This window comes from Poecilia mexicana, unplaced genomic scaffold (assembly GCF_051168715.1).
Source record: "Poecilia mexicana isolate PSO_F unplaced genomic scaffold, ASM5116871v1 scaffold_5, whole genome shotgun sequence".
In the NCBI taxonomy this organism is placed as follows: Eukaryota; Metazoa; Chordata; class Actinopteri; order Cyprinodontiformes; family Poeciliidae; genus Poecilia; species Poecilia mexicana.
The window spans coordinates 19,214,129-19,230,532 of record NW_028263374.1 but is presented as its reverse complement, the minus strand read 5'-3'; the positions used below and the strand labels follow the sequence as shown (position 1 = coordinate 19,230,532).

At 37.1% G+C, this 16,404-nt stretch overlaps 1 protein-coding gene and 1 long non-coding RNA gene across 5 annotated transcripts; one reads left to right on the top strand and one right to left on the bottom strand.

Moving 5' to 3' along the window:
- The first annotated feature begins 2,271 nt into the window (after positions 1 to 2,271).
- LOC106924734 (alpha-1,3-galactosyltransferase 2) lies at positions 2,272 to 16,112 on the top strand. Of its 4 annotated transcripts, none has more exons than XM_014998589.2 (6): positions 2,272 to 2,389; positions 10,499 to 10,582; positions 11,037 to 11,126; positions 11,496 to 11,591; positions 12,344 to 12,481; positions 14,259 to 16,112. In XM_014998589.2, coding segments are annotated over exons 2-6 (1,014 nt in total). In that variant the 5' UTR covers positions 2,272 to 2,389; positions 10,499 to 10,580; the 3' UTR covers positions 14,947 to 16,112. The 4 variants fall into 4 exon arrangements, with proteins under 4 accessions (XP_014854075.2, XP_014854097.2, XP_014854089.2 ...); XM_014998611.2 differs by having other exon boundaries at positions 10,499 to 10,586; XM_014998603.2 differs by adding an exon at positions 11,291 to 11,409 and having other exon boundaries at positions 10,499 to 11,126.
- LOC148159692 (uncharacterized) lies at positions 4,472 to 7,283 on the bottom strand. Its single transcript, XR_015762871.1, has 2 exons — positions 7,106 to 7,283; positions 4,472 to 7,040 (listed from the first exon to the last, which is right to left on the bottom strand). It is a non-coding gene; the product is annotated as an uncharacterized LOC148159692 (long non-coding RNA).
- Positions 16,113 to 16,404: the final 292 nt, after the last annotated feature.

Genomic DNA, 16,404 nt, shown 5'->3' with positions numbered 1-16,404 from the left:
CGTATTTCCTTCGCCGGAGTGGTCCATGAGGCGTCTATGCTTATATTATGTCTATGGCTGCAACGGAACGACCCGCTCCATGAGGCTTCTACGTATTAATGTCTATGATTCTGACAGCGTATGGCTATCTGACAGAACACCGGCACGGCAGAGAACATGGCACACAGCTAGTTACCGGTAGCTACTGACAAACTGAAGACTGAAACTAGAGCTAGGCAGACCAGGACTTCTCAGTTCCACTGGAGAGCCGACATACAACAACGATCCGACAAGAGACAAAGACAACAGGTGGGACTAAATACACTGGGAGGGTAATCAAAGAAGCGAGACACAGCTGGGATCAATTAACGGGGAAGACTCACAGGGAACAGGATAACAATAAACACAGAAAAAACTCAAAAAATAAACACAGAAAACTACGGATCACGACAATTATTTTTTTTTATATTATGCCGCAAAAGAAAGCAAAGTGCTTGCGGTGTTGCCTTAAATGTAATGACAGTGTGCCTCTTTTTTCGAATGCGACCCAGGCCACTAGAATATCCGATGCGTATCCTACGGCCAGGTCCTGAACGTCACTGATACTCGACAAACGTCACTATTCTGCGTCCTGAAAATCACAAGAGGAAAGAAAAACAAAAATCATGGCGGACAGTAATGATTAAGTTGTTAATATGCTGACTGCGGTCGGACAACAACTTAAAAATCGCAAGCTATGCTCGAGGTTAGCATCCACGTTTACTTCCGCAAACACTGAGCACGCTCTCTATGTGTGACGTTATTGCGCATGCGGGACACTTTCTTGTCATTTGCAGTTTACACTGGAGATCACATAAAAGTCAGCCTAATAGCATAATTGCCTAAATTATTAGGCTGACGATTGGAAGTGTGAATGACCACGCCCAAAATATTCGATTTGACAAAACATCGGAATTGGGTCATTCGGGCTGCAGTGTGAACTAGCTAAAAGTCACTCAAATTAACCATCCCGAAATGGCAACGTTATGGATTTAAGGAAAAACATCGGTAACATTTTATTTGAAGGGGTCTGCCTAAGACTGACCTGACACTGGTATAAACATTAAGGAGTCACTCAGAAAATAATGACACTTCTAACGCAAAATTGACACTTTTAATGGACTTTCAATGCAACTTTTAGTACGACTTTGAATTGAAAGTGCCATTACCGAACAGTCAGGAACATTCTTGTTCATGTTTTGTCGTGTCAGTCTTATGCACGCTCTTTCAAATAAAGTGTTATCAAAACATCCATTTTTTCCTTATTATTCTGACATTCCGCAGTTATATATAGTTTTGGGTAATCCAGCAGTTTTAAAGTGCCGATGTCAATAATTTAAAAAAAAAACTTTCCTGTAAAAGGATATAAAAAAAAAAGTCATGATGAAGTATGAGTAGAGAAATGTTGCTTTTTCTGACACAGATATGAAACACCACAGTGACGGGAAAGAAACGATTAACCTCTTTGTCAAGCTTAACTTCTTGATAAAGACTTAACTTCTTGATAAAGAAGTTAAGCTTGCAGGTTGTTCATTGACAAAAGACGAGCCTGAAAACAGAAATCTGCTGTCCGTGTTAAAATGTAAACACGTTTTCTTTACGCTTCGGAGTAACTATAAAAAACCACGAAAATCCATTGTTTCTGTTCTCCTCCCCAACACACACACACACACACACGCACACACACACACACACACACACACACACCCCAAAGCAATGTCAAGTAATTTTCTGTCAGCATGCAGGTTGTTGGTCATTATCTGATTTTTTCAGGATACTTCAGGCTTGTCGGGTTTTTTTTCTCTCTCTCTGACTTAAGGCGAAAACAGAGTCCGTTATAGTAAAACCTTTGACTGGAATAGACCATCAGTGCGTAGACAAACCTACAGAAAATGTTGCACCTTTGTAGTAAATTTACATGTATTATTATTATTATTATTATACAATTTGATAATTAATTAATATAATATATAATTATTATATATAATATATAACATTTTTATATGGTATAATAATAATGCATTCATTTAATTATTATTATTAGTAGTAGGAGGAGGAGGAGGAGGTGGAGTAGTACTTTTGAAAAATAAAGAGGGCAATATTAATCAACATGAATTGCGTAAATATACCAGTTTTAGCCAAAGAAGCTAATTAATCACTGAAGTGATTATCTCTAAAATCATACTGTTCTCAGATCAGTACGTGCTGGTGTCTGAGGCCAATCCCTTTTTCGAAGTAATGGCCTTCTTGAAAAGGGAGTGACATGTAAATGTGAATATTGTACAGACAACCTGCTTCTAGACACATGGAGTTATATGCGCCGCGGCGTTTAGCATGTGAGGCGTTTTGGATTAACAAAAGAAACCTCCAGGTAGGCTAATTTTTTTCCTATTATTTCATTTTAAAATGTTGTGTAGGACTCATTCTTGAAGTATTGTTTTTCATGAACCTAATTTGTCTGTCCATCATTTAGCGCAAAATTAAGTTATTAATCAGAAAAATCAATCTATAGAAAACAAACTTGGCGGGGCATATTTGTTTTTGTTTTTTCCCTATTTGTGGGGTGTTAGAAAAAGTTTCAGTCTCACGTCAAAACGTATAAAAACAAAGCGCGGAGTATCTACATTGTAAAAGTATTCACATCCGTCTGATTTTTCTTAATTTACAATTTCGTCAAACTTCGATGTTGTTCATTGGGGTCTTTTCGAAACAAAAATATGTGGTATATAGTTTAAAATATATTTCACGGGAATCTGACAGTTGTTGCACACTGACTAAACTTTTGCATATTCAAAATCGGCATTTTGACTCATATTATTCTTTGAAAAATAGAGCAGTTTTGAGCAATCGTTTTGAGGTCTTACTGTCAGATTCCCAATTTGATTTAAGTCCGAACATAACCTGTTTTGATATAATCCAGGTTACACCACAGACCATTTTAAGTTCGTTAGTCCTACTTCTTGCGGAGCAAAGAAAGATACAGTCACACTTGCGATAGACTGGTTTAGATTAAGATTTTAAAAAAATACTGCAAAAGAAACAAAATAGAAAAACCGACAATGACATATTTAAAGAGAATTTGAGTGATTTTTCAGAAAAAAATGTGGCAAGTAATTTTAATTCTGCACGCAAAATTCACTGCTTTTATTTTGAAAAAAAAATATTTTGAAAATGACTGATGTTTTGTCTCTGGTTGAGAAGCTATTGCAAAATCCTGTGGTGTGCACCAAAGTTAGCAGCAACAAAAAAAAAAGAAAAAAATGATTAAGCAACTTCTCATGCTAGAGGGTTTTGCAGAAAAGTATGGCAAGTTATTTTAATTCTGCATACGAAATATAAATATGCTGTTTTTATTTTGGAAATCTTGGTTTGTCCAGCCTTCTGGATGTCGTTTTTGTCAACTAAGTTTTGCACTTTATAACATTTAAAGCTGCTTTTGTAAATGGACTGTCTGCTATGCCAATGTGTGGCGTGAGAAACTTTCAAAAGCCACAGTGACAAACAGTCAGACCAAATATAGTCAGTCTGCAGAACATCCTCGCATTAAGTTGCGTGTTACTTTTGACTTCTGTTCAGAGTAAATCCTTTTTGAAGCAGGACAAATGCAGCAGGCGACACATGCATTAATTCCTCATGTCTTTGCAGCTTTTGTCATTATTTCTCATGATTTTCATTTGAACCTGAATTCTTAAGGCAGCTTGGTGCCTCTGAGTCCCAGAATGTTCCACCGACATCAAATCTGTTTTACTGTTCCACCCTCCATCATCAAATTCAAAACTTGTTTCAGGATGACTAAAAATGGTGCAATAAGTCGTTTGTGGTTTTGTGGAAGTCTGACACTCTTTCAGGTCAGACATGAGCTTGACTTTTCGCTCAAACTGCACTGTTTTAAAACGAAAAATTAACCGTATTTAATTTTTTATCTTATTTGTGATTCAACCCTGCTCATAAAAATACATATCACAAAATGAATACAATCTAATATTTTCAACTTTTTTTCTGACATAACAGGCCTGAAGGGAGGTTTCAGGATTAGTATCGAATTAGTCTATGTCTTAAATTTGGACTGTTTACCTCACTAGAAAAACTGAAAGCTATTTTTTTTTGTTTGCCACATGCTTTGTGGAAGAATGAGTAAGTTATAGCTTACGGTGGTGTCAGCATCATGCAGCGGGATGAAATCAGAACTAAATCCAGATGGGAGCAACAAAACTTGGAAAACTGATGTTCATTGAGGCTCTGCAGCATTGCTGCAAATTTCAGTAAAAATGTAGACTCTGTTATCAAGATTTTTAGTTATACACAAAGTTATGATGGTTTGCTATAAAATCTGTTAAAGCGGAGCTTGTACTTTCATGAAAACCAATAAAACCCTCTGACAATTTTGTTGAGCACAGCAACCAGCATTTACCATCACGATGAACTCTTACAGGTAACAATCTCGATGGTCAAATTTCCACAATTTCCAGTAAGATTTTTATTGCTTTAATTTGCAGAAAACACAGTAAGAAATCCAGAGAAAACAGGAAAAAGATAATCACCAAACGACAGCCGCTGTAGTTTCTGCTGTCAAAGAAATCCAAATCCCACAGGAAAGAGCTGCAGAACCAGAGGAAGTGACCAAACCCATCACGTACTCACTCTGCCACTCTAAAACTTTGGAGATTTTGAATATAATACATTTGTAAGGATAGAGAGAGGCTCAAACCACATGGAAAGCCCTTTCCTGGGTTGATCCAGATGTAGCCCCAAGAATCTAACTGAAAAGTCCTTCAACTTGTGAAAGTTCTTGGATCCAACAATAAAAAAAAAACAGCGTGAAGCAGTGGTCCCGAGAGTAAATCCATGTTCTGAAGCCAGTTCTTCCGGTTGGTTGAGGTTCAGTTCTTCTCTGATGGTCTCCATGATTCTGTCTCCCGATGTGAACATGAAAACTGTCCCAGAGGCACAAATCCCCACGAATACTATCGAGTGCTTCTGCTTTATGCGGTTTGGAAGAATCCCTGCGTGACTTCTTGCATTCAACTCATCCCTCTTTACTGGAAAATTCTCCTTTTTTGGAGTTGAAACTGTTGTGAAAGAGTCTCCTGTACTTTGTCCTGAACAACTTCCCTTTTTCTCACCACTCATCTGAGTCACTCTCTGCTTCCCGTCTTACCGATCACTATATCTTATGCATTTGCGATCCCATTATTGATATCATTGTTCAGTATGAATTCATTATTGATATTTTTAGCATTCAGCCCTTCAATTGTCTACAATTTTGACTTGTAAATTATATAACCCATACAGCCTGGGGTTGCATCATCCTAATATCAAATCTCTATTGTTATAATAAATGTATTTCCAATAAGAAAGGAACCTTCTCCATTAATGTTAAAGTGATTGTGTTTGACATTAATCTGTACAGAAGAAAACTTTCTGACCGCACTGAGACATGATCTTACTGTTAATTCTTCTAATTTAGGGGTTTGGGGTGTTCTGTCCAATCTCAGGTATTTTTGACAATCATTGCAAATTGTTCCTTTTATCTAGAGACGTTATAACGCAGGAGGGTTTCTTACCATTTCAGTCTTTGCAGCCCTGCAAAAAGTACATAAATGTGATGCATGGATTTGAATAATTATGTTGTTTTTATGATCTAATGAGGACCTAGGAAAAAAAACCTATTTGCATCAGGTCATTTGCACATCCACTGTCAAACATTTGAGCCGCATTTACGTAGTTGTGTCTACTGTCTTTTACTCTTTAAGACATAAATTTAGCTAGTTTTAGATTTTGAACCTGAATGTGAGTTTGTGAAAGATAAACCTAAAAGTAGTAAGTTGTATTAACTTCTTATTAATTTTTTCAAACCTCCAAGAGTTGAATAAACTAGGGTTTTATGCTACCGTGTTTCCTCGATAGTAAGACACCCCCGATTGTAAGACGTATCGGGGGTTTCAAGGGGGTCGGCTAATATAAGCAGTACACCGAAAGTAAGACATATGTCTTACTTTTCGGGGAAACACCGCTCATCTAGCTGCGCGCCGCCTCCTGCCCACTTCCGCGCCGCCCCCCCTCCATACGTCACCGCGTCTGCCGTCTCCGTCTGATCCAAATGAGCGCCGCCTCCTGCCCACGCCTGCGCCGTCCCCCTCTCCATACGTCACCGCGCCGTCCCCCTCTCCATACGTCACCGCGCCGTCCCCTGCACTTGTCACTGCCGCCTCCTGCTTAAAATACGGTAATGTTGTAACAAGACATTCTTGGCACTTCCTTTTATAAAACTGTTTTGTGGTGAATACAATACTGTTCAGGTTGTTAATAAATGTTAATTTTATGTGTGACCTTGGGTACAGCTTTAGATCTTCTTTTTACCAGATCACTCAGGTAAGTTTGTAAAAATGGACAGAGGCACTGCTGCAGATTACAAACAGTTTATTGAATTCACAAATGTTTCATGTGCAATAATAGTCAACTTATTTTATTATACCAAATGACCACACTAAAGGTGGAAGTCTATGCTGGCCCTGGGATCCTTAAAGCTGAATAATTAAAAACTAGATAAAAATTTGACTGTTTGGGGGAGGAATAATAAGAAAACAAAAGTATAACCAAATACACCTAAGTGTTCCAACAAAAGCACACTCACACAAAAATCCCTAGTGAATACAAAGGAAAAGAAACAAAGAAACTCCCCTTCCACTAGTCTCCTCAATCTAAATAAAACAGCCTAGGACCCAGGGACAGCATAGGTCCCAGTTTAAAACAAGTCAGCGGGCTAAAATAGAAAGTCCCTTTCCCTAAACAAACCCCCAAAAAAAAGAAAAGTTATTTTTAATCAACAACCTCTAAAAATAAGTAAATTGAAATCAAAACAAATCAAAAACTGAAACAGTAGCAGGCCAACCTACACACAAAAGAAATCAAGTTAGACAAGAACATTAACCAGCCAGATAAATCATAAGAAACGGCCCTTACCTTCTCTACAGTGAAACCAGTAAATGTTGCTCTTGACGTCACTCTCTAAAGTGCGTTTCCTACAACAATCAGTGGCAGAATCAGACAAATTCTAAACTCACTCCATGATTGATGTTAAACATACCTGTGCACAAGTTCTCAGCCTGCATCTGATCATCTCAGCGATCTACCTGCTTTTAAATGCAAATGCTGATCACCTGTCTCCCTAACAAGCCAGCTGCGCTCTGTCACAGCATCTTCCATATATGGGCAAGAGGAAGAGGGCGCAGCAGCACACATTCAGTGTGAAACAATATGCCCCGGCTACATATGGTTAAAACAAAAAATTCGACAATTTTTTTCCAATATAAGACATACCCCGAAAGTAAGACATAGTGGGGCTCTTGGGCAGGCACGTGCAGAGGGGGGAGGGGGGCTGGGGGTGCTTGAGCACCTGCCCTTTTTGCTCCTTGCCCCAAAGTGCCCTTTTGGTCAAATTTTTTTTTTTTTTTTTTTTTTGCATTATTATTTTCAAAGCCCTCTTCTGATACATAATAACATGTACTAAAATTATTTTATTTTTTTTTATTTTTTTTGTACAACATAATAAGCCTTCCGGTCACCTTGTTACCTTTGACCGTTTGCCCGTGACGCATGACGCAGTTGCCTCTCGCACAGTGACATAAGGCGGCTAACTGGAGCTCAGCATAGCGAACGTTCCAGATTACAGATCAGTTTTTGGTGAATTATATATATTAAAAAAAACGTTTTTGGTGAATAAAGTGGAGTAGACTTGCTACTTGTCAGATGACGGAAAACGTTGAAGTATCGTTTCTGCTTCAGCACGGAGTCGCGGTTTAAGCAGAGAGGTAATGAAACACAACAGACACTGACAGGCCTCTACGTCTGGTTTACTCTGAAGAACTACTGAGGGGAGGAGACAGCCAGGTGAGGAAAAACTGTTCTTATCTATCGATTGAGTATTTTTATCATACAGACTGTTGTTGTTGTGCTATTAGCTAGCTGCTAGCTACGACTTTGCTAGCAAAGCTATATAACTGAAAAGCTTCTTCCCTGTGTACGAGGCACATCGCCCGTCCAAAACGTATCATCTCCATATATATATGTCCGATCTTCTAATTTCCTTTGCTGCATAATGTACATCGCATTTATTCTGGCGTTAGATAAACATAGGACTTAAATAATAGTCCAACAAGGATATTCATATATTCATTTAGAATTAAAAATAACACACCCTGAATTACCATGATAGATAAAATGTATGTCATTAATGAAGGGGAAAAAACTCAACCCAGACTTTAAGTTTAGGGTCTGGTTCGCAGAGTATGTAGTTAAAATTTTTCCCCAATTATTCAATGGGAAAAAATAAACTAACCTCAGTTAAGTAAAATAAAATTGTAATCAAAATTTTTGGAATTGTAATGATTTCTTTTTTAAAAAACAAATTCTTTTGTTTAAAAAAACTTTTTTAAAATTAAATAACTAATTTTTGTCTTGTGAACTTAAAAAGTTATTTGCCAAACATAAACTTTTATTTGCACACATCAGAAATCTTTTGTTGTGATTTTGGGTCCTGCCCATGACGTCATGTGAGAATCACAAGCAAAACTTTGAGTCAAACAAAAACTTTGAATATCAAGAAAAGATTTCTGACATGCACAAATAAGTTTGTTTTGAAAAAAAATTCACTTCATGAAACAAATGTGTGATTTAAATGTTTAAAAAAGTTTTAAGCAAAACTCAGTAGGCTTTTCCCATAGTGACATGCATTAACAATTCAATTTTTGCTTTTGTTTTTTTCTTTTTTTTCTGCAGTTCCACCTTAAAGTTTGATGCAGCTCTGCTTTCCTGAATGGACCATCTTCATCTCCACTGCAACAAACAGGAAGCTCTCTTTTATATAGATTACAGTCACTAAAAGGTTGCATTGTGCCCTTGTTTATATTTTTAATAGTGTAATTCTGTAAAGACAAAATATGTAAATCGGCGCTAAACCACCAGCTCTGATTTGCATATCTTGCTGAATTGTGGGTTTGAATATTGCAATACTTTCCTATAACAAAATAGACCTGCAGAAAGAAATTACTAATAAAATATCTTACATATGCATAGTTGTATGCTCTGTATAGAGATTTACCTTAGCTTTGATTGTATATTTCACAATTTTGTAATTTATCATTGTTTATTAAACTCTGAAAGCTGTGTGGCTTTGTCAATATTCTGTCCTAGAATGCGGTTAGATGTGCCCTTTTTTCTTTTTTGAGCACCTGCCCCTTTAGTGGTCTCTGCACGGCCCTGCTCTTGGGGATAAAAAGAAAGTAAGACACTGTCTTACTTTCGGGGAAACACGGTAGCACCTAAAAAAATTAAAAGAAAAAAAAAGACAGGAGTGGGAACTATTTCCCAGAATGCTTAGCGGCTTGTTTTTGTATCCTGAGATGGAAATGCACATTGATCTGACTCTTGTGTTATTAATGCAAATGTTTATGTTAACGCTTGAGGATAATATCCCCTTCACAATAAATGTTCTTAGCAGAATTTATTGTGATGTTTAATAAAATTCATCATCAGATCAGAAATTTTGTTTGTGCAATTTGAAACAAGAATTTAAATTATTCTACAGCAAAGTAAGTATTTATTTTAGCTTGGTAAGGTGAGTGAAAATAATAGAGAAATGTGTCTTTAACTAGGTGAGAACGTTTTTTTCTGTTGCATATTGTGAAATAATTGTTTGGTTTAAATTGCAGCACTAAGTTAAAACTCACAACTCAAGATTAATGAGCTTAAAAACAATGTTTACACAACTTGTCTCTAGTTGTTAAATCAACTTCATGAACTTTAATTTCTGAGTTAAAACCAAAACAGTTTTCTTGTTGAGTTAAGTTACATTTTCCAGGCAGCAGGTGGACTTTCCTTTTCAAGTTAAACCACTTTCAAATGTTCTAGAGTGTATAATTTCTTCAGTATTCATTTCAACCAGCATTTTCTCTTTCAATGTCGGGTTGTTTAGAGAAGAGCCAGAAGCAAAAATAGGCAGACAAAACATTTAGTACATACAGTCTGTGTTACCCATTGTGCTCTTCACCAACTGAGATATTTCTCAGAACCTTGACTCAACGCTGCCTTTTGTCTTTCTGTGAACTGAGTCATCCTTCTTCAATGAAAACCTTTTCAAGACAACAATGCACAGCACAGGCTCACCCAGCCAAACCACTAAGATCTCTCTATCTACATGTACAGATCGTTTTGTTTTTTTCCACAACAGCTGCGGTTTCTTCCACAGCTTCTTTTCTTGGTGTTGCAACATCCTAACAGAGTCGAAATGGGATTTTCCCCTCTTTTAAACCATGTCAGACACTTACAAGCTGGAAACTTAAAATGTGTTGGTATTGTTGTTTATAATTTTTAATATTAAATTAATCATCTTTATAAATCCAGGATAAATGTATTTGTTAACCTTTTTTTCTGTTAGAAATATTGAATAAAGTTCAGATCTCATAAAATATTTCTCTTCCAGCATTTTTGTGCCATAATCCACGGTTGCCATCACCTTCAGCCTACAGCCTGTTTTCTTCACTGAAGTCAACAAACAACCAATAATGTGGGTAAATGTCTCTCTGTCATTATCTACCATAAAACATATTACAAAGTCTACTGTACTGATCCCAGTTAAAGAAAGTTAAACAATCACACAATCTGAGATGTTTACAAAATCAATCAAGTTCAATCTGATATATTTGCAGATGTTTTGCAAATAAAATTAAATTCAGACGATAGACTCCCAGTTAAGAAGACTGCATCCTGCAATTGAACCAAAAGATGATTTAAAAGGCATCCTAACTTAACCAGCTGAGTTTCTGCAGCATTTTTCTGTGTTTTTCCCCTCAAACAGATGAATTTTAAAAGTGAAAAAAGTCATTTTTAATTGTCTTTTTTTTTTAAATCACAGAAGCCTGGCACATCAATGGAGGCGTGTAAACTTTTTATATCCACTGCCCATTTGTTTATGGGTTTTTTGACACTGTCTGGGGTTTTAACGTCTTTTCTCCCCACAGGAGCTTTCAGAGGTCAAAGATAATTTGGAAATTCCTGTTTTTATTTCCGATTGCAACATCCATCATGTTCTTTGCACCCCCATCAGTTCGGTGAGTTATTAAATGATCCTGGCATTAAAATGGTGTTAAGAGACCTGACTAATTTGTCAGATCTGTAATAACTCAAATGTTGTGAGTCACAAATAACTCATGTGAAGGTAAACGTGGTTTCATGAAACACAATTTTGCTCTTGTTTTGCATCACATACATAAAGGTAAAACTCAAATCCTAGACTGGATTTTCACCAATCAAGCCAAAGAGATCAGATTCAGACTCAATGAAAACTAAGAACTCCCATCTTCTTCTGCCTATAAGCACCTCAGCTAACAGCATGTAATCTCATACAAGATTTTAGAGCCTATAATGCATCAGCATTAGTTCAAAATTTAAAGTAAAAAACAAGTTTTCTCTGATTTCAGATTCTTAATTGGACTCATTCCAATGGACAAGTGCAGTCTGGAAAGTGTAGAGATGCTGACCTCGGGTAACAGTGCAGACTCAAGCCTCGACCTGTGGTAAGACGACTAAACCTCTAGTTCTGCATACAACAGACTTCATGAGAAACAATCATTTCTCATGAAATCGTAATCTGCAGTTTCTCACCACCAAGTTTATCTGCAGTCAATATTTGCTGCTACCTGAATGACTTGCACAAGTTGTAATTTTAGGTTGCTTTCTGTGTGTTGCTTTAAATGTGTTCATGTTGTGAGCAGAGCAAGACTTGTATTTAGATTAACAAAATTCGATTAACATAAGCATTAAATTGACATTGAAGGTCAGATCTTGTGAAACTTATTTTAAGAAATGTAATTAGTAGGCAATTTGTGTGTAGAATACCAACTGAAGAAGCTAAATCAATAACGATGCATGTAACATTAAATACATATGTTGAGAACATTATGATTTTTGAAAGATATTTGGCCCTTTTAGAGTGTAGATATTTGGTTTGGCTGCTCAGGCCTTCAGAAAACAACATTTTAACACTTCATGAGCTTGGTAAGTTATCTAACGGCGTTCAAACAGCAGCTCCGCTGTACAGAAAGTAGTCTAAAAATGAGAAACATCCAAACATTGCGTCCAATCAAATTCAACCCAACACCCGATGGCAAAAGACTAGAAGCAGCTTGCAAAGAGCTCTAAATGTCCCTGCAGGATGTGTGAAACTTGAGCTGATTTTTCTTGTAAACTGCATTCCTGTTAAAAGAGGCGGAAACTCTCCAGGCACTATTTACTTATTTATTATTTTCAACGTCCTCCTTTGTTTCAGGTCTCGAAATGATGTGCAAACATGCACTTCCTGGAAGGCTCCCATCATCTGGGAGGGAATGTTTACTCCCAGTCATTACGACCAGATACACAGAAACAAAGGATCCTCTGTTGCCTTGACTGTGTTTGCAGTTGGCAGGTTGGTTTTCAACAGGCTGAACAACAAAACACATATCGGTCATATCAGTTTCATATCGGTCAATATTGACAATTATTGATTTAGTTTTTTTGTTCTAAATATTTGAAATACTTCCACACTGGTTGAATAAACTTTCCCGTTTGATCCGTAGCTTCCTCTCCAGCTGTTGTACTTATTTTCTCCTTTCACTCCATGCCGTTGTTTTTTTATTTTTAAGCAGTTACGAGACATTGTGAGAAAACCTTAAACTATTGCTGCGCAAGTTACTCCACAGGTTGTTGCTAGGTAACGAAAGAGTGAGCGAGTTGCTAGGCAACTAAAGAGGAGTGGTTTCTGAGCTTCCCAAAGAGCCTTGAACTCTGGCTGGGGACGTACTTTGCAAACTCACCGAAAATATCACAAAATAATAATTAATACAACCAATTATTACCATATCCATTCATACAATGCTGCCTAATGCCGATTTTAGATGGTGGAAAATTTTATTGTCAGATAATATGACTTTATTACCAGATGCTACAAATTTTTATCACAATCCCCTCTTTTGATTATGAGTAAATATGTAATATTTTATATTAATCACATAAAACTTAATTTTATTCCCACAGTTCTTCTGGTTTCTGCAGCAGTGTTCTCCACAGCTGGATGGTTTCTTTTCTTGTCAGTAACTTTTCCATAAGAAAATGAAATAACATTTAAATCAATTATTTTAGCTTATGTTTTAAAAACTGACTGAATAACAACAAAAAATTATGATGAAAAAATTAAGATTTAAACATTTATGGGATTTTTTTTTAGCATTTTCTGCCTCATCTTCCCTCTGACTTTTTAAGCCTCCATAACGCCCCCTTGTTGTTTGAAAAACACTGTCCTCAGCTGACTGATGCTACCAAACTAGCTTGGCTTGCCATGACAGGTGGAGTGGCTGAAACCTTTTTCTCCCACAATGCTGTGCGGTTCTGGATCAGAGTTCAACAAGTCTGAACAATCAGTGATCCGCCCTTCTACCTGTTAGTGGCACCAACAGGTAGAGGGGTGGTTTTGCTCCTCCGTCCCTTTTATCCTTATTGTCAAAATATTGCATGTGTACTTCTACTGACGCATTAAGTTTTTCCTTGTCAAATCCTGGTTAACTTCACAGTCTGGTTCCCACATTTTCTTGTTTTGGACCAGTGGATATTCCTGTAACTTTCTTGACTTTCCCTGAACTTTCTGGTTTGTCTGTCTTTTTAAACAGGTCGTTTAAGTAACAGGTCTAAACACGTGCAGGTGTGAAACAACCTTACAGTTGAAGAAAAACAGACAGAAATAAAAATACAGTGTAATAATGATTACAAACATGCAAACAAGCAAAAATACTCAATTTAATCATCAGGCTCCTAAACACATTAATAATGAATTTCTACCGACACGTTTTTGCACACAGTGGTTTAAATGGTCATTGTTCACCAGTGGGAAACTTATCTGACTTTTCAGTCTCAGTCTGTCTGACAAAATGGAGCAAATCCATAATTATTCATAAAATAGCTGACAGAGACAGAGAATGTGGCATTTTTTACACTGTTGTCATAGCAACTCCATAGCAAATGGATACCTACTAAGATGGCTATCAGCTGCAAAATTCCCAGGAGTGTGACATCATATGGATATTGATCCATATGAAACATAATATTCCCATGTCTAAGGCAATATTATTGATTGATTATCCAGTCCCAATGTTAGATCACATCCTGGTTTCCCACACAGGAAGATAAATGCTGACATCTTGTTTCTGCAGGTACCTGGACGCCTACCTGGAGACCTTCCTGAACTCATCAGAGCAACACTTCATGTCGAGTTTGCCCGTGACATACTACGTGTTTACGGACTCGCCTGAGTTGGTGCCGAACATCAAGCTTGCCCCCAATCGGCACCTGAAAGTAATCAAAGTGGAGAGGCACACGCGGTGGCAGGACATCTCTATGATGAGGATGAAGGCGATATCAGACGTCATCGAGTCGGATATCCGCCACCACGCCACGCACGTCTTCTGCTTTGACGTCGATCAGGTGTTCACCGGCAGATTTGGCCCCGAAGCTCTGGGAGACTCGGTGGCTCTGCTTCACGCCCACTACTATCACCTCCCAAGGATGCTGTTCACCTACGACCACAACCCGAAATCCAAGGCGTTCATGAAAACTGGGGATTTCTACTACCACGCTGCCATCTTCGGAGGCTCCTGGAGGAGCGTGAAGGCGCTGACGGAGGCCTGCTACCGCAGCATCATGGCGGATAAGGAGAACGGAGTGGAGGCCTTGTGGCACGACGAGAGTCATTTGAACAGGTACTTTTGGCTTCACAAGCCCAGTAGGGTTCTCTCTCCAGAGTACTGCTGGGACACCAGCATCGGCTACAGGAGCGACATACAGGTGTACCGGCTGCTGTGGGCACCCAAAGACTACTATAACCTGAGGACGTCAAATTAACGCTCTCAATTATTTTATCTGAATCAAAATTTGTTAGAAAAAAATTATATGTTGGGAATAATCTCAGAAATTTTTTCAATAAAATTCAAAAATTTCTGAGTTTCAGAAAAAGAAAAAAAGAAAATCTGAGATCTCAGAAATGTTCTAAAGAAAAATTTTGAACAATTTTTTGTTTTTGAAACTTAGAAAATTTCCAATAGGCAAACATTTCCAATATCACTCTAGTAAATTTCAGGTACCTGAAAATTTCCTCCTCTTTTTTGTCTTTGTACGATTGCCCTACTACAGCGTCGGTTCCTACATCACCTTCTTAAACTTTTATTTAACCAGAATAAAACTCATTGAGATCAAAGATCTCTGTTGACATTCTTACAGTTTTATTCACGAGTCAGTTTGTATTTGACTTTTTTCCCCCATCTATAACTGAAGTTGTTTCTGCTTTTACTCCAGTTTGTTAACTTGTAAAACTGAATACATTTGTCAGAGAGTAAAAACTTTTTGTAGTAAAACTCTTGATGGGTTATGGAGGAACATGCGACAATCAATTTTATAAAACTAATCAATTTCATGGTATATTTCATATTTTATTATTGTGATTATTTACTGGAAGTGGAACTGTGTTTTTGGTATTGCAGCTCAACTCAGGCAGCTAATTTTGAATATTATTCATCTGTTTTGACTAGATTGCTTCATTTGTACGTTCTTTAATGGTGGAGAAATTAAAGTTTATTTTTTAAGATTGGAGGTACTTGAACCACAGATCATATTTTATTTATTTCACATTTTTTGTCTGAAAATACAGTGAGCTAACCTCGGAAAATATGTTTTTGCTAGTGTGAATTTCTACCGGTACTTTTTACTGTTTTTTTTTCTATTGAAAGCACATTTTTAATTGAATTTTCCATTAATTTTAATGTCTTAAATCTCTCTCCTATTCAGATATATTAGTCATGTTGACAGTGAAAAATAATATATAATAATTTATATCATTTCACATATTTATAATGAAATATTCTGCACTGAAACCTCAAATACTGGACTCAAGTCAGCATCATATTTTTGTATTTATGAAACTTTTGGACATGTTTATCAATTTTCTGTGTAAGACAGCTTGAAATAAATGAATGTAAAACCTTTGAAATAAATAAAATATGGCAATGCTTTCATCTTTTCTTTGCCATTTTTGAGAAAGCACACATAACATAGTGCAGGAAGTGCTCAGAGAAAAAGAGGTCACAACCACAGTGGAGCTCATTTAGTTTTTGTTCTTGTTGTTTTTGCTTGTGGCTTTAACAAAAACGACCCCAGTGGAAATTTTGCTTTTCCTGCTGTCACACAGTTAATTAATAATATCTGATGGTAAGTTTTTCACCTCATACAAACTGAGTCGTATGAGCCTAAGCAAAAATAAAGTCCAAATGATTTCCCTATGACCGCTCCTCACAAACTGTGGTGGGA